This window comes from Neltuma alba, unplaced genomic scaffold (assembly GCF_004799145.2).
Source record: "Neltuma alba isolate B1F8T4 unplaced genomic scaffold, ASM479914v2 tig00005413_pilon, whole genome shotgun sequence".
Classification (NCBI taxonomy): domain Eukaryota; kingdom Viridiplantae; phylum Streptophyta; class Magnoliopsida; order Fabales; family Fabaceae; genus Neltuma; species Neltuma alba.
In genome coordinates, this window is record NW_021634102.1 from 1 (window position 1) to 18,713 (window position 18,713).

General features: G+C 36.2%; 2 protein-coding genes and 1 pseudogene across 2 annotated transcripts; 1 reads left to right on the forward strand and 2 right to left on the reverse strand.

Moving 5' to 3' along the window:
• Window positions 1–8,063: 8,063 nt before the first annotated feature.
• On the reverse strand, window positions 8,064–9,449 carry LOC114747704 (putative pentatricopeptide repeat-containing protein At1g64310). Its single transcript, XM_028936046.1, has one exon. It carries the CDS (start codon window positions 9,447–9,449, stop codon window positions 8,064–8,066), a length of 1,386 nt encoding a protein of 461 aa, XP_028791879.1.
• A 3,479-nt stretch (window positions 9,450–12,928) lies between these two features.
• Window positions 12,929–14,612, reverse strand: LOC114747706 (histone deacetylase 6-like; annotated as a pseudogene).
• A 3,141-nt stretch (window positions 14,613–17,753) lies between these two features.
• LOC114747703 (uncharacterized) lies at window positions 17,754–18,233 on the forward strand. The gene has a single exon (XM_028936045.1). It carries the CDS (start codon window positions 17,754–17,756, stop codon window positions 18,231–18,233), a length of 480 nt encoding a protein of 159 aa, XP_028791878.1.
• Window positions 18,234–18,713: the final 480 nt, after the last annotated feature.

The following is an 18,713-nucleotide window of genomic DNA, read 5'->3' on the forward strand; positions in this document are numbered from 1 at the left end:
AAAGAAAGGGAAGGGTCCATCACATTTTTTCCGTTTTTTTTTTTTATTGGTCACATGCATCTTCTTATTGAAAACAATTTTATTTTGAAATATGATCAAGTGCTAAATATATATATTTTTTCCACTAAGAATTCAAACCTCAATCACAACATTGTGAGAATTTTTTTTTCTTCTTAGCTTTTAACTCCAAATATAAATATATTTTTTAAAATTCTTCTTAATTGTCATCCAGCATGTTGTTTTCTCACTTCACCAACGTAACCTCGTCAATCACCTTCACAGGTATGAAAAACAAGTTTCACTTGCTAGACGTCTTTGTCTGGGAAGATATTTGCAGCATCAAAAAGGACTAATTAAGCCACGCAAATTGAGTGATTAAAACTACTTGCCGTTGGGGCTTTGTGATATTTTATAGGATTAGGGTCAAAATACCTATGAACATTTACTAAAAGTTTACCTAATACCATGAACTTTTTTTAGATTCAAATCTACCCATCAAAATTTAAAAGATATCAATAATACCAGTGCCGTTAATGTCGGTTTTTTAAGCTGTGGGGCTCGCTTTTTTTTTATAATGAAAATACCAAAATACTCCTCCAATGAAAAAAAGTTATGGGTCAAAAATACCCATGACTAAAAACAACAGGCATTAACGGCGCTGGTATTATTAACCTCTTTTTAACTTTGATGGAAAGATTTGAACCCAAAGAATTCATGGTATTGGGTAAACTTTTGATATATTTTTTATGAGTATTTTTTGACCTTAACCCTATTTTATATCATGTTTTATAGTAGGGCCTTGTTTGGGTTTTCTGACCATTTCTATCACCACAGAATATTTAACTCCTTAAATTAAAATAATATATATAGTTCGGTTGACTGAAAATTAAAATGTTGTTCTTATGTTTTTTGAAAATATTGTATGTATTCCTTAAGTTGATACAAAAATATTACATATAAGATCATACCAGTTACTTCATCGAATATAATTAATATACATATTATTAATTATCAAAATACGCATGAATTTATCATCTAGAAATGATTATATTCAATTTAATAATTAAACCGGTCGTGATTACAATTTATAATACCAGTATTCTCTAGAAAGCCTAGCTAGTCTGAGTCGGTGCGGGTATGGGTGCTACAGTATAGCCACGTAAGTAAAATTATATAACCTCCAGGAATTAAAAAAGAAAAATGCAAAAAAAAGAGTTAAGATGATAAGTGCTCTTATTTTTATAAAAAGAAAAACATAATTTGAATATTCAAAAATACATTTATTAAAAAGACTTTAATCTTAACATTCAGCCCCGACTGAGATTAGTATCGAACCCAAAATAATCTGAAAATACTTTGAATTATACCAAAAAAAAAAAACACAAACCGTGGAAATTAGAAAGCATCTTTGAAGAACTATTTCTGCTGCCCGGCCCCCACCAATTCCATCGCCATCCTCAGCCACCCTCCCCACTGAACCCTAATGTCTAAAATAATAATATAATATTAAAGTCTGTACTATTTGTAAATTAAAAAAAATTGGAATATTAGTTCATCATGCACCTTAAATCAAACTACTTCCGGTCCTTAATATAAGATCTTGTTTAATTTTTTTTTGTCCTAAATATAAGACCTAGTCCACTTTGTGTCTCATATTTTTTAATTTTTTTTCCCAATATAATCCTTCTAACAATTATAACTCTAGTCAATATATTTGATTAGCAAGAGTATTTAAAAAGACAACACCTATTTATCACAAATAAATAACTTAACTTATTTCTTTAATCTTCTCAAATTAGTTAACTAGCTTTTATAATTAGCACCGGAAATAGTATATACATATGGAAAGCTTACTTTTTAATCGTTCTGTCATTTCACATTTTTATCAATATACCTTCATGGACCAAAATAATCCATTCGAGTAATGTTGTAAGATGTGTGTGTGTGAGTGATTAATTATATGTTGATTTTATATGTGTTGTGTGTGTAGTTGATTATATGGGAGTTGTTTATAAGCAGTGATAACAATTTTATTTTAATGGGACCCCTTTTTATCACTTATTCCCTCTACGTAACCAAACCATCAGATTGCACCCATTTTTAGTACGAAGAGAGTGACACAAAAGAATCACATAACTAAACAAAAAATGACTTCGTCGAAATTATAATTAGTTTGCAATTAATTTTCTTCCAATTCGTACAATTTAGTCTTCTCATTTCTATGATATTTATCATAGAGCTTCGTTATTGCTGATCACATTAATTAGAATATTTTCATTGATTTGTCTTTTTTTTTTTGTCAAGAAAAACTTAACCCTGCTTATGAATTTCATAAATCCATAGCCTTCAATACTATTTTTTGCATCTTACACTTTCGTTTTGTGATATTTTCTCTTCCTAATATATGTTGGAATATTTTTCAATTAATAAATTTATATGAAGAATTCTGTCTTCATGTAAATTAATAAATTTATTTGAAAAATTGTGTTATTGTTATAAATTAATATATTTATACAAAAAGTTACGTAAAGAAGTTACAATACTAAAAACCTTACATATTAAATATCTTTTAGTTATTTAAATTATGTTGGCTTGTAAACTACATAAGGTTGTGATCTTTAATTAAAAAGTTATTGTTTTAAAAGACATCTCTTCATGGCATTATTATATGTTTTATATAAATCCCTCACTATCACTTCATTTACATATAACACACACACACAAATACAAGCACACCAATATCAAACTCACTGTCTATGCCTTTGTGTGCATACAAAAATATGTCAAATTATCACTTTGTAAAAGTTATTATTATCTTAGCTCAAATATTGAAAGTGCAGTTCGTATTCAAGGGTTTTTATTATATCCTAAAAAAAGTTCGCTAGTTAACCCAATTTACATCCTATAAGATAAGAATAGACAGGGACAAATTAAATTTAAAAGAAAGTTGTCTTAAAAACATTATGGATCACTTTTTTCATTATATTTTTCTTCTTATACTCTTCAAAGAACTATCTCTGCCAACAATATATTCTGTTCACTTCTCATGCTCCTTATAATTCTTTGTTCAACTCACTTAACCCTCCATTGAAAAGTGAGTGCTATATTTTTTTTCCTCAAGGATTAATTATTCACTTTCATCATTTTGCATTTTGCGAAATCACCAGGCAATAGCAATTTCGAGTTGTTGTTCTTGAAAAAAATTAAAAAAAAAAAACGCAAACTTTACATTAATCTGTGAACAAATTAAATGTCACAAAATATATAATAATTTAGAAGCTGGGGGATGAAATGATGAGATTTGGCGACAAGACATGTCCACAGATATATATCCGCGGGAAAATTATGAGTCAGATGAATTAGTTGGAAGCAACAAGATGGTGTTTTTCACAAACACACCAACCCCTTTTACTATGCAAAATATGTTCAACGTATCTACAACAGCACGCAGAAACCTTTGTGTTCATAGTTACATCTATCTGTCTCCCACTCATCTATATATCTCACACTCTTTTATTCTATATATAGCCGCTTCCTTCATCCAATCACAATTTTCTCCATTCATAAATTCACAGTGCCTTCTTTTTCTTCAATACACACACACACAAATGAAAATATGTGAGGAAAAATTCTAAATAAATGCCTTCAAAATTTGAAAATATCAAATCACTTATTCCAATTCCAATAATCTCAAATCAGTCTACTTTATAAAAAGAAAATATGTTTTTATAATATTATTCCTCAATTTTTTAATTAAAAAAAGCCACCTCAGGGGGTACGCGACCAGTTACATCTTGCCACCGAAGCTCTGATGTGAAATTAATAAGTAAAATAACAAGGATGAAACTTCAAATTTAATAGATACTACTAGGAAAAAAGTTACACTAAAAGAGGTAAATTGTTTGGATCTCGCAATATTCATATCTATTTATTATTAGTTGGTAATATTAATTAGATACAGAATAATTGTACCAAAATAAATATGTGGTAGTTTGGTTAATTAATCGAAGCAAAAAAAATGACTCCAAATTACCATAAAACATCCAAGCGGAAAAACTGATTATAGGAATTCACATCTCAAAAAACAAAAAACATTAAAAGAATTTAAAAATTATTGTTATTTTTCACGATGAAATTATTATCAAGCATTGCTGCGATTATTACAAAATTTTAAGAAGGTTTAGTTGCATTTTAAAGACTATGATAGAATTACTTCGAGTTTATAATTTTCTTAAAATTTGATGCTATTCTCTTTTATATAAAAAATTGATCATAAGTCTAGAAAAATTAATAATATCTTATTCCTAAAAAAAGAATTATGTTCTTTAGGAGTTTTAAATGATATAATTCTCTCTTTAAAACTTCACATTTTCTTTTGGTAAGATAATTGGAGCTAGACAGGTAGCCAACCCTAGCTAGGCTTAGGAATTTCCACAGAGACAAGATTGTGATTTCTGTTTAAAAAAGAATTCGATGTGTAACATTACTCTAAATAAGCACTACCACCCAACCAACTCACCCCCACTTTAAAAGTAAAGATTTCAATAATTCTCAGATATATTTGTTTCAATCAACATGTTTCTCCATCACCTCTAGATTCTCTAGCTAGTTTAACTTTCTTCTATTCTAAAGGTGGTAATTTTTTTTAAAGGTTTTCACCCTAAGAAATGATCACAGAAAATGAGAACATTTGGATAGCTTCTTAGGGAGGAAAAAAAAAAGCACAGATATATGCACCTTCAGTTTGCAGCAGCAATTGGAAATGAATATTAGTCTGATTCGAGTCGTGCTGGTAGACATTGTTCTTAAAAGTTATTCTGTCACCATAGGTAAATATGAATACGGTACTCCCTAGGATTAAACGAATTATTCCTACAGGAAACAGGGTGACAACACAGCAGAAACAAAACTATAACTTAGCAACAAAGAGAGGGAAGAAGCGAAGAAACACAAAGGAGAAAGGATGCTCGAAAGCTCAAGAGTGGTGTGCTCAACACACTGTCCCAAACTGCTTTATATAGACCTCAGAGGATTTGAACATTGGGCACCATAAACACAATTAAACTATTAGTTTCATATGTTTCCACCATAAACTGCATTTACACCTTCGGTTATGGACGTTATATGCATTCAAGACTTGAATTTGTGGCGTTACCAAGCATTAATCTATGAAAATGGTTTTAAAGATTAATGACAGGATAATCCCAGTTTAATAACAAATGAAACTCCCTAATGTCCAGTAACCTCTGGCCAATTAAAAAATAAATGGTTAAAATAAGGATTTTCTGATAAACTTTCTTCACACAATTTCATAATTTATTTTTGCAAAAGTGTTATGTAAAAAGTGCCCAGTGCTATTTTAATTCACCCGCAAGGGGAAATCGCCAGTTTTCAACTCCATTTTCTTCGCTGTGCTGTTGTCGTGCGCGCGAGATCTTCCTTTTCCTTTAGACTCATTCACTAGCCTAATAATATATGCTAGTATTTATACCATGGAGCTCCCTCTCTCTTGGACAATGTGAAACTTCACTTTTGACATACCCATACATATACACAACACAATTTATAGTTCATTTAAATACTCTTCACTTGTTTTCTTATTAATGAATCAATACTAATATTAAATACAAAATATATAACATGGGGAGGCACCATCAACAAGTCATGCATGGTTATACTTATTCTTCGAATTTGTATAATGTATCAGTAATCCACCTAATTTTAAAACAAGAATGTAAGATGAAAATTTTAAAAGGACAATTCACTCATTTCGGAATGACTATAAATATAGTGTGTTAAATGTTAAAATATAACCAATTAGCAGACAAATTTTTGGTTTTGAAACTGGATGTGATACTTATAAATAAGTTAAAGGACTATATTTGATTTCTTTTTTTTCCATTATAATTCCTGGGGGGAAACACAGAATTGGGTGGCTCGAAGATCCATGCCCATGACAAGGCCCATAGATTTCCCAACAATAATGTGCAATACAGCAAATTGCGAAATAAGCAATAAGGAGAATCATTGTACTTTGATGCGTGTCTATTTTGGGCAACAGGATAAGAAAAAATCATTGAGGGTGGGCCAGCCAAAAATGCTAGTCCGTGAAACAGAAAAAATAATCAAGGGTAAATTTTGACCCTACAGAATTATAGCAGCATCAAGATATAGTTCTAAATCCACTGAAAGGATTTGGTATCAATTAGATCTAGTTGTGGCATTTACATCAGATTCCTTGTGGAAACAGGGGCTCAAAAGAAAACAGAATCCTCAACTTTGTTGCAGAACCACTCAGTGGAGTGCCAAATCTCAACCCAATTCATCAGAAACTCAATTCAATCAACTCAACATATGTGGTAAATGCCAGCAGATGATGCAGCATCATATTAATTAGCAGTGCAAGAAAATAAAATGCATCGTAGAATCAATATATAGATATATAAGGAGAAGAATGTATTCGCTGAACTAAGTGGGGTGTGGATTCTCAAGAGATAAAAAGGCTGGGATCTGAAATTTTTGCGCCATTGCGGGCTTCCAGTATATTGACTCTAGGTTAACATCCGCCAACAATGCTGTCGTAATGGCGAGAATAAACAAGTGTGATTAAGAGGACAGCATCAAGGACACACACACACACACAAATATATATTCGTCCTATAATTTGAGCTCTCAAGACATTGTAATATTTAGCACAGACCCTTTCTGTCATGAGGTACACAAGGAAAACAGATAGAGTAATAATTTCACAAGCAAAAGATGGAATCAACAAGACAATGAAATCTGTAAGAATAGAGTGTGGTCTCACAACATGAGGTTCGGAAAGTAGCAGCAGTCACTTCCTGAAACAGTTCGTGTTAATGGCAAGTATAGGACATGTTTTCCACTATGCTTTTGCCATACAGGAAGTCTCCAGAACAAGGCTTACAAAGTGATGTAAATAGTTAGAATCCCTTTTAGCTCTCCCTCAATAATCCATCTCATGAATCGGTTCACTCCAGCAAAGTTTACACATTTTTTTGGTAAATATGTTAACCTGTAATTGATTATGGGAGGATACCAAGCAGGGGACGGAATTTTCTAGATCAAACACTCCGCTCAGAAATTCCGCGTCATTGACATCTTTCAAGCTTTCCTACTGTCAGAAATGAAATAAGATAATACTAGGCACATAGAAGCTTGACAAGCTTATCTCAAGAGGTTTCATTAGTGAATACATTACAGCTAAATTACACCGAAGCTAATCAGCAGTGTCTACACAGAACAATACCCTATAAACAGGAATAATTTGCGAATCACCCAAGATCTGACGCTGAAAATCAGATTGCAACTTGACCCGCAAAGCGCAAGAAATAGTCAATGATGAATTAACAAGGAGTATGATATAGAAATACAGAAATGAGCAGCCTAACAAGTATGTCACGATCAATGCTTGGCTTGAACAAGTTGGGCTCAATATCTACCAAAATTTCTGATACACCACAAAGGCTCTAGAAAGTTGCGGTGATGAAATATGAAATCCGTTAATGTACTTCACAGAGCCAATAAAATCTTAATGTTTATCTTCTGGACCTAATTTTTAAGATCAGCATAGAAGGCCACCCGTAATTTGTAGCTCATAAAACGAAGAATCATTAATAAGTCTACCAATTCCTCAGCAATAATTATGTAAAGTAACAGCTATATACGCTAGAAGCAAACTATTAATACAAGACCATAAGCTTACCAGGTGCACAAAACTTTTGACACTAAAGGGAATGGCCATAAATGAATGTTCATATATCTTGGTTCTTGTAATTGCGCTGCCACGCATGAGAGGTTCCATTCTCACCAATTATCCCAGTTCATATTAACCATTTCAATTTTGTCCATGCTAGTGGTGAAATAAAGTCCTTAACAAAACGAAGAGGAAGTGGCTGTCCTGGCAATACGGTTAAGCAAATATATTCAGGTTATCTCCCATGTGTAATGCCTTCATCAAGGGCCTCCTGTATGGCTGACAGTATAGTCCCGATCATTCTATGGGATTACACAGAGAGAACCAAAGGAATCTACCACAGTTTTCACTGTTTGCAAAACTGGCCTTCAATCTTGCTTAGTCCAGGCAATTTTCTCAGACCACCAGTTATGTTATCTCTCACTTTCTTCACATCATCCCACCTACCATCACTAGCATAGATATTAGAAAGCATAACCCTGTAAACATCATTATCAGGATTGCTCTCAAAAAGCCGATGAACTATGGTTTCTGCCAGATCAGAATTTTCACATGAATTACAACATGATAGGAGAGCTCCCAAGATGCCTTCTTCTACAGGTTCTGGCAAGGACTGAATGAGATTGTAAGCCTCTTCTAATTCCCCTGCACTCCCTAGAAGTTTCACCACATAAACATAATGCTCAGTTTTGGCTTCAATGTCAAACTCATATTTCATCCTCCTGAAAAGCTCCCGGCCATCTTGGACAAGGCCGGCATGGCAACAAGCACAAAGGAGAGAGGAGAAAGTGGACTCATCAGGTACTACACCTTTATTGAGCATCTTATTAAAAATCCTGAAAGCCTCAAAGGCACATCCATGCAAGCCAAGACCTGAAATTATAGAATTATAAGAAACTATATTCTGCTTTGGCATCAATTCGAAAACTCTAGTTCCTGAGTGCAAGAAACCACACTTTGAGTACATGTCTACAAGAGCAGAAGAGACCATGACATCTGATCCCAATCCATTCCGAAGAACATAACCATGTATCTCACGTCCAGGCCCTACATTTGCTGACTGAGCAATAGAAGCCAATACACTAGCAATTAAAACGGTATCTGCCTTCTTGCCTTTCATGTTCAATTCCCTGAAAAAAAGCAGAGCCTTCACATAATCTCCAGTCAGAGAATATCCAGCTATCAGAGCAGACCATGTAACTAAATCAGGTTGGAATATACTTGCAAAGACTTTGTAAGCTGAAGTCATGCACTTACATCTCGAGTACATGTTCACCAGCAAACTAACTACATGAGAATTAAAATCAAACCCATTTTTCAGACTTAGACCATGTATTCCATGACCAATTCTGAGCAAGCTAGAATCTGCCACATTTAAAAGCAACCCAACTATTGTATATCCGTCTGGCTTCTTCCCAGCACGCCGCATTGCGTTGAATGTTTGCATCCCTTTATCACATAAACCAGAATACCCATAACCAGAAATCAAAGAATTCCACAAAACCAAATCGGGTTCAGAAATCCCATTAAACACTCCACCGGCTTCATTGACAAGGCCGAATTTAGAATAAGCTGTCACAAGAGCACTGCCACAAACAGAGTCCGATCCTAACCCAGAGACTATGGCCCTCCCATGAGCAAGTCTCAGGCCAGCAGAATCGAAATTCTCGGAACATGCACGTACAATACAAGCGTAAGTGAAATTGTCAGGTCTTGTGTTGGTTGTAAGCATGTTATTAAAAGAGAAAATGCACTGCGAAACCTCTGGGCTTGAGCGTAGGCTCGAATCAAGGAATTCCAGAGGTAGACGCTTCGAGTGGGAGTTTTGTCGAATACATGGTGGGCATAATTAACGTCACCATTAGCTGCATACTGCCTGATAATTTGAGTTGCGTAAAACGGATCTTCCGAGAGATTGGACTTAATTACCAAAGCATGCAATTTCTTGACCCTCAACAAGGATTTGCAAATTTTGCAGAGTTCGGATTGAAGTAAATCAAAATGACTCTGCATTAAATAAGCAACTTCAGTTCAACTATGCGCTTTCTTGATCCTGGACACATCATCGCTGATAAGATGACTTAAGTTTGATTCTTGGAGTTGCTTATTAGGAATTGCAGCTTAAATGTGCTGATTGAACCTTTTCTTCCAAAGTTTGGCCAAAAAAAGAACCTTTTAATCCGAAGTCAAAGGGGAGGGCAAGGAGATTGAAGTGGGAGGATGGGGCATGTTGTGACTTGTGAGTTGCGAGCGACGTGATATGAATAAGGTCAACATGCTTTTTTTTTTTTTTTGGGTTTGTTGACCAGCGTATAGTAACTCGTTACGTGTTTTCTCCTAACTTTTTTTTTTTCAATACAAAAAAAAAGGTTCATGTAAGTTAGATCCCGGAAACTCACATTCAAGCCAGGCTTTTTTTGGTTATTGGGATAGGTGAATTCTCATAGATCCATCCTCCAAAAGAACCTGACATGATAATTTTTCATCATTTGGCTCGAGCATGAATCAAACATATCTATCTAAAAAATTTATATGTTATACACACATATTATATATGAATATGAAGATTCTATGTACGAAAAAATTTAGCAGAGTTTCTTTTCCGGGGCTACAACTATCTATTGCAAGAAAATCTGTGTGAGTTATAAGCCGACTCTTTACTAATGGACCAACTCTTATTGGTTTGTCCTAACCTTTTTAATCATACAGAAAAATTCCAATTTCACAGTCAGCATTATACACATTATTTAACTCAAAAAGAAAATAGTCTGATTAATTTTCTTTATACCACTTACTAAATATTTTCGAAAGAATTTCTGGCATTGAAACCAATCTTATTAATCACTACTAACTAAATATCTTTCTCCTAGAGATGCAGATAAGAGATTAAGATAATTTTAAAAAATTGCGCATTGTTTATAGTATATAAATAATTTGACTCATTTGATAGGAAGTTGTCCCTTTATTTATACATTGGTCTCCCAAATGGGCACAGAATGAGGAAGTAATACAGGGCCCACGTTGATTCTACCTAAATCTTCATCAGATTCACATTGAAACAGTGAGATAGATGTGAGAGATCATAGACGAGCGGAAGGCGGAGGAGCCGCCGCACGCTGTGAAGAGGCTCGGTTTCTGGTAGGGGCAGGAGGCGGCAGTGGAACTCTTCTCGACCTCACTACCATCTTTCTAAAGTTCAACGCCATTGATGAACTCTTCTCTTCATCACCTTCATTTCATTCAGTAAAAATCAGTACATCTTCCATTTTTCAAAATTATTAGCTTTATATGTAACTTTTTTTTTTTGCCAACTTTATACATAACATATATGCACATATATACTGGAGGAGTTAATTATTGAACTATCACAGAAATAATTACCATAGGGAAGATAGGACGAGGTTGGTACAAAGTTACCCAGAAGGAGCAAAGCTATCAGTATTGTAGCAATCAGCTTCACCTGGATCTGAACTAATGCTCCCATTATGGAGATGCAAGCTTGATCCTAGTAGGAGCGCAAGGTTTAAGATTTTATAGTGGAGCCACGTCCTTTGTTTATTCATAGTTTCATGGTATTAATTACTTCCTCGTATGCAAACCTACCAAAAAAAAGTTGACTTTTCTTGTGGTTTTTGTTCCTTTTAGCATTCAAATTGGTTGTTAATTTAATCTCACTTAATGTAACATGTAGTTGGCGTTGTAGAAATTCAGCTCAACTTGATTGACCAATTTGTTGTTCGATCACGAATATTGTTCAAGGAAAGTAAGACTTTGAATATAATAACCCATGTATTTCCTTCGTTTACTCAGCTCTGCTTAAGCATTAAGGGTCAAGTATCGGCAATTTAATTTATTGATTCTGAGCTGGCTACGTTTACTTGTTATAGATTTTATATTCTCCTCAATTTGCCCCATGCGTCGCAGGTCCTACTAACGGATTTACTATAATGCTCTCCAGTTATGTACTATCTCCTGTCCTAATTATAAGAGCTAATTGACTAATTTGAAGAGATTAAGAAAATAAGTTAAGTTAGTTATTTGTAATAAATAGATGTTGTCTTTTTTAAAATATCCTTGCCAATCAAGTGTGTTAACTATAATAACCATTATTAAAAGAACTATCTTGGGAAAAAAATACACAGATATTAGAGACAAAATATATTAGGGTCTTATATTTAGGACCAAAATAAAAATCAAACGAAATCTTATATTAAGAACCAAAGGTAGTATTTCCCATGCATGCTTTGACTTTTTCTTTTGTTCTGATTTTTTAAGGAATAATTCAGATCAACTAGTGAATCAAGTTGTGAGCCGGTGCTTTCACATTATAAAAATTCGTCAGAGAAGCTTCATCTACCAGATCAGAGTTCAATGCATGTCTCATTTAATTTGCCTAACAAGGAAATTGTACGAGAAAATATGAACAGTAAAGGGTTGACTTCAGATGGCACAAGCGACCAAGTGGGATGAATCATAAATGAGCTTTCATTGAATTGGATGAGTAAAAAACTGTTTGTCTTGTTTATATACCAAAATAACAACTCTGTTACAGCCTTATCTGCTGGCTATATTGATAAGTTTTTACAACAATCCGAATAACAACTCCTGTATAAACAAAATACACACATCATCATGGTGTCTCAATTATAAGAATGAATTAATGCAGTTCCAGCTTCTCTCGTCTTCCAATCCCTCTTATCTACAAGATCCCTGCTTTACACACAGTATCTTCCTTAGCTTCTCATGAAACACAGCAAAGACTTCAATTCATTTGCAAAATGGTCACCGTCAAGTAAACATATCATTCACTTTCCTCTCAAATTGCCCAATTAACTGTAAGAACATGCATAGCATGTAAGCAATTCATCCACCTCCCAATTAAGTGGTGTTTGATTTAAAACATTTCAAATAATTTTACGACGTACAAGATAAATGTGGGGGGAATTTAGTCTGGTAAAGTGCAAAAATAATTTTTGGAGGGGTTTTCATCGTGTCTCCTTGCATAATATTAACCCAACCCTCAGGCCTTAACATTAGATTAAGGCTCAAAATATTAAAAGAGCGCCTTGGCTTGTGACAAATTAATCATTAAGCAGATGGTTAAGAAAAAGCTTAATCATTGCTAGCTACGTCCTGATAATGTATATATGGTATGAAATCAGAATATGCTCAAGCAATAAGACCAGAGATGTAGTATAATCTCTGTACCTCTTATATATGGGAAGGCAAATTTTGGCTCCTAGCATTAACCTCTTCATCATCATGCATCTGAATCAGAATCTGCAATCCTCAAACAGCGCCGGCGTGGTCTTCTATCCAAGTCCTCTTCTTCCTAAATACATACAGTTATTAAACCACAAGAAAGTGGAACGTGGGGCGCCAAGATCAGCAACTACTAATAACTAATTAAGGAACAACCTCTTCTGGAACTTCACTGGTGGATGGTGTTGTCTGAAAAGGCACACTGGGAGCATGAGGAAGTCTGGACAGTTGTTCCAGTAGTATTATCCTGCAATAAAGAAGAAATTTCAAATCCTCGATCGGGTGTGTTTCGGCAATAACACATATAATTATGTTACTTTACCTCGTCAGTTCCAAATCCTCGGGTGTGTTTCGGTTCTGCATGTATCGAGGATTAACATGAAGGGTATAATCTGGACCAAAATAATCATAATAATCATTGTAAGGCAAGTTGTTATCAGGTTCCACTCCAACTGCTACTGCTGTCTACAGTACAAGAACATGCGATCATAAAAAATTATCCATGAGATCTTGAAAGAGAGGCAAATTATTAGAGACATAAACCTCGTAACACCAGCAACGAGCAACATTCTGAACCGTATATCCTCCCCCGCCTAGGACCATAAGAGGGACATTGAATGATCTGAGGAAACGAAGCGAATCTGCATGGCCTTTCACAGACAAGTTGAAAGGACCCAACTTGTCACCGGACAACGAATCGGCTCCGCATTGTAGAACAACAGCATCGGGCTGATAGACATCCATCACTCTCTGAATTATGCCCCGAAATAGAGAATTGAAGCTATCATCGTCCATTCCATTCTGTAACGGCACATTGAGGGCGTAATTTTTCCCAGGACCCGACCCAACGTCGAATATGTGTCCAGTGCCGGGGAAAAATTCGTCCCCGTACTTGTGAAAAGACACGGTCATCACTCTATCCGTGGTGTAAAAAGCCTCCTCCACACCATCTCCATGGTGGACATCAATGTCAACATAAAGCACACGCTGCCCAAGGACAATGGAGAACGGGTAATATATACGAGGTTTAGGAAAAAGTTCAAGAAAATGGCAAAGAAATTGAAAGTACCCTGTGAACTTTGAGAAGCTCGAGAATGCCGAGGACGATGTCATTGACATAGCAAAAGCCTGCGGCCTCACGCTTCTTAGCGTGGTGCAAGCCGCCGGCCCAATTGATGGCGATATCGGCATCGCCACGATTCAATATTGCGGCAGCACCTATGGAGCCACCGGCTGAGGCCCGACAGAAATCGAATAAGCCATTAAAGACGGGGCAATCCTGGTCAAGGTTGAAGCGTCTGAGCTCACGGAAGCAAGCGTTGCCTTGGGTGCTCTGGGGCGAGACGGTGGAGAGGAAGTCAGCGTAGTCTTCAGAGTGGAAACGACGGATGTCTTGTACAGTGGCCGGGAAGGGACGGACGGTTTGGAAGTGGCGGTGGAGGTTATATTGGACGATGAGATTGTGAGCCATGCGGATTCGGATGGGTTTCATGGGATGGTCACGTTGGTATTCATAGTCACCAATGGTGGGTTCGTAGAAGTAGAAGACCCGCCGATGTCTGCCATCGGGACCTGACGGTAACGAAGTGCCACCGGCTGCACTGTCACCCATGTGATTTTTGGGTTATCATATGGAAAGCTTCACACACCTGATTCAAGAACAAGAAAGAATTGAAAGACGTGTCTGGCAAAAATTGATGAGTTAGAAGGACAAGAAAAATAAGCGACGGCTGCTGAGAGGATGAGTAAAAGATAAATTTAGGTTTACGCCTTCACCTAGATTATTTTTCTAAAAAAAAAACCCCCATAATCCTTTATTTATTTTACAAAAAATAATTTAAATATATTTATTTTAAAATTATCTAAATATTAAAATGTGATTAGATATGGATAGTATCTGAATAGCTTTATGAAATATTCTCAATCTTTTAAAATAATTGCTTTCCTTTTATAATATTACTTAATTAATAATATTAATATCTCAATAAATCCATAATATCTAAATTAATCTTTTCCTTTGCCTTTCTTGCCTCTTCTTTGTAAATTCTAACCTTCAATCAAGGTGTATTAGCTTGATTCTTGCACGCCAAGCCTGTTTTTTTTATTCATATAATACTTCATTAGCTAAATCTATTGGAGTCAAAATAGTAAAATCGTGATTGACCATAAATAAACTAAAATTAATAATAAAAAATAGAGTCATTAATTTTAAGATAGATACACATAAGGGTAAATACTTCCATAACTCTACTATTATCAGGAAAAGAAAGAACAAAATTGAAGGGCTTAAGAAGGACAATGATGGATGATGCTTTGAGCAACATGAGCTCAAGAACATGGCCATGAATTACTATAGGGAGTTGTTCCGTAGTGGTACGGTGAATTCCCCAATGCTAATGATCGGTAATGTTTTTCCTACTATCTCTTGATGGATACGTTGAGTTTGGCTGCTGAAGTCACTGATGAGGAAATCAAGGGAGCCGTGTTTGATCTTGGGGCTTTCAAGGCCCCCGGCCCCGGATGGGATTCAGGCTTTCTTTTATCATGAGTTCTGGCATGTTATTTGTGAGTCAATGTGTGCTCTGATCAAGGAGATTTTCAATGATCCTTCCCAAATAAAGAAACTGAATGACACCTATATTGTTCTCATTCCCAAGAAAGACCAACTAGCAACGATGAAAGACTTCAGGCCTATCTCCTTATGCAATGTGAGCTACAAGATTGTGACAAAGATAATCAGTAAAAGGTTAAAAGTGATTATGAACAAGGTGGTGGGACAACACCAATGCAATTTTATTGAAGGAAGGCAAAGTAGTGATAACATCACTATAGCCCAAGAGGTAATTCACTCTATGAAACTGAAGACGGGTCAGAAAGGGTGGCTAGCAGTTAAAGTGGACTTGGAAAAAGCATACGACAGGCTTGAATGGAGCTTCATTACAGAAACAATAAAGGCAGTGGGCATAGAAGAAAAACTTTGTAATCTGATTGTGGCCTGCATTTCTAGCTCATCATTTCAAGTCATGTGGAACAGAGAACCGACAGATTCTTTCTCCTCAACCAGAGGTATAAGGCAAGGGGATCCTATGTCCCCTTATATCTTCACGTTATGCATGGAGAGGCTGAACCATGTAATTAGAGATGCTATAGAGGATGGAAGGTGGAAACCACTAAGACTGAATGGTGAAGGGCCACAGGTGTCTCATTTATTTTTTGCCGATGATCTCATTCTTTTTGGGGAGGGATCTAGCTCACAAGTTGACGCTATGCTTAGTTGTTTGGACAAGTTTTGCCTAGCTTCAGGCTAGAACATGAAGAAGAACAAAACTAAGATCTGCTTCTCAAGAAATGTCCATATTACAAAGGCTCTGGACCTTAGCAGGAGGATGGGTGTGGGATTGACAAACGATCTGGAGAAGTATTAAGGGATTCCTCTGATTCACAGGAGGGCGTCCTATGTCACTTTTGCCCCTCTGGTGGAGAAAACACATAGAAGGTTATCGGGTTGGAAGAGGAATTGTCTAAACATGGCAGGAAGGTCCATGTTGATTAAGGCAGTACTTTCAACACTCCCTACTTATTATATGCAAACAATACTTCTACCGAAGCGGCTGGTAGAGGAGCTGGAAAGGAAGAATAGAGCCTTTCTTTGGGGACAACAAGATGACCAAAGAAAACTTCATCTCTTATCTTGGGAACAGGTGACTAAACATAAGAGGCAAGGGGGCTTGGGAATTCGAAGGTTGAGACAACAAAATGAGGCCTTTATAATGAAGATTTTTTGGGGTCTTATTTCTAGCAAGGAGGCATTAGGGGTCAAAATACTACGAGGGAAGTATCGTTGCGGGAATCAAGACATGCCGGATGTTAGTAAGAAGAAGCATTCGTCTCTTACTTGGAGGGGATTTGCGATGTTTGGGATAAGTTCAAGAAAGGTGTGGCAAAGAAGATAGGAGATGGGACTTCCACCTCTTTCTGGTATGATAACTGGTCAGAACTTAACATACCCCTTGTGGAGGTTGTACCAGAATACGAAGATTTGATCGACAGAAATGAGAAGGTCGCAGATTGTACAGGGTCAGATGGAGAATGGAACAGGAGTAAAATGAAGATTTGGCTTCCCTGACAAGTGATCGATAGAATCCTTAATACACACCCACCCCGTGAGGAGAGAGGAGAGGATAAACTTTACTGGAAACCATCTTCAGATGGTCGTTTTTCTGCGAAATCTGCCTATGATTTTCTGTTTGCAGGTACAGTGAGATAGGAGGATATCATATGGAAGCGCATATGGAGGTGGCAAATGATGGAAAAGATTAAAACCTTCATCTGGCTTTTCTACCACGGGCGAATGAATACGTGTTTGTTAAGGAAAGAGAGAGGTATTGCAGAAACAGACTTATGTCAGCTTGGATGTCAACAAGTAGAAGATCAAATGCACTTGTTACGTGATTGCTCGAATGCGACGGATCAATGGAGAGCGGTAGTCGAACCAACCAAGTGGCAAACCTTCTCCTCCCTCTCAGGTGCGGATTGGATCAGATGGAACCTCACTCAAGAGGCAGGATGTCAGTTTACTAAGAGAAAGCCTTGGAAGACTCTATTTGGATACATATGTTAGGATATTTGGACAACCCAATGCAGTTGAATGTTCAATGACCAGGAAATTAGCAACAGGTGAGATGCAAATGACAGTTTCTTCAGAGCTTGTTTGGATTACAACTTAGCAAGTAAGTGTGCAGTCTACAGGGTGGAGCCTACTCCGCGGCAAGGTATGGAGGATACCGATGATACGTTCATTAAGTTGGAAGTAGATGGTTCTGTTCTCAGGAATGGGCACAGTGGCTGTGGAGGAGTCATCAGAGATTACTTGAATAACTGGATATGTGGTTTTTGTGCTAAGCTCACAAATGTATCCCCAACTATTGCGGAGCTGATGGGGATCCTACACAGCCTGAACTTAGTTTGGTCTAGAGGTCATCAAAAGATTCTTATATATTCAGACAGCATGGAGGCTATCAACTTAGCGACGCGGGGATGTGAAGACAGCTACCCTTTTAAAGATTTAGTTGATTATGTTAGGCTTACTGTTAATAGAGACTGGCATACTATTTTTTGTCATGTAGAAAGGGACTTGATCCCTTTAGCAGACTCTTTAGCGAATTACGCTCATAGGATAGACGGCAATTTTTACCTTTTTGATTGCCCTCCTCCTGACGTTTCTGAGACGGATGGAGAGCAGAGTAGGGCTTGATTGTTTTTGTGTTGTACTTCTATAATTTTTTACCTGTTGTCCTCTTTTCATTAAAAAAAAAAAGAATTCTGTTTTTACCTGTATATATTCAGATTCTTATATTCAGTTTGGTCTAGAGGTCATCGAAAGATTATTATATATTTAGACAGCATGGAGGCTATCAACTTAGCGACGCGAGGATGTGAAGGCAGCTACCCTTTTAAAGATTTAGTTGATCATGTCAGGCTTACTGTTAATAGAGACTGGCATACTATTTTTTGTCATGTAGAAAGGGACTTGATCCCTTTAGCAGACTCTTTAGCGAATTACGCTCGTAGGATAGACGGTAATTTTTACCTTTTTGATTGCCCTCCTCCTGACGTTTCTGAGACAGATGGAGAGCAGAGTAGGGCTTGATTGTTTTTGTGTTGTACTTCTGTAATTTTTTACCTGTTGTCCTCTTTCATTAAAAAAAAAAGAATTCTGTTTTTTGTTGTTATA

Coding starts and splice junctions, on each gene's coding strand:
- LOC114747704 (XM_028936046.1), bottom strand. CDS start 9,449: ATGCTTACAACCAACACAAGACCTGACAATTTCACTTACGCTTGTATT.
- LOC114747703 (XM_028936045.1), top strand. CDS start 17,754: ATGGAGGATACCGATGATACGTTCATTAAGTTGGAAGTAGATGGTTCT.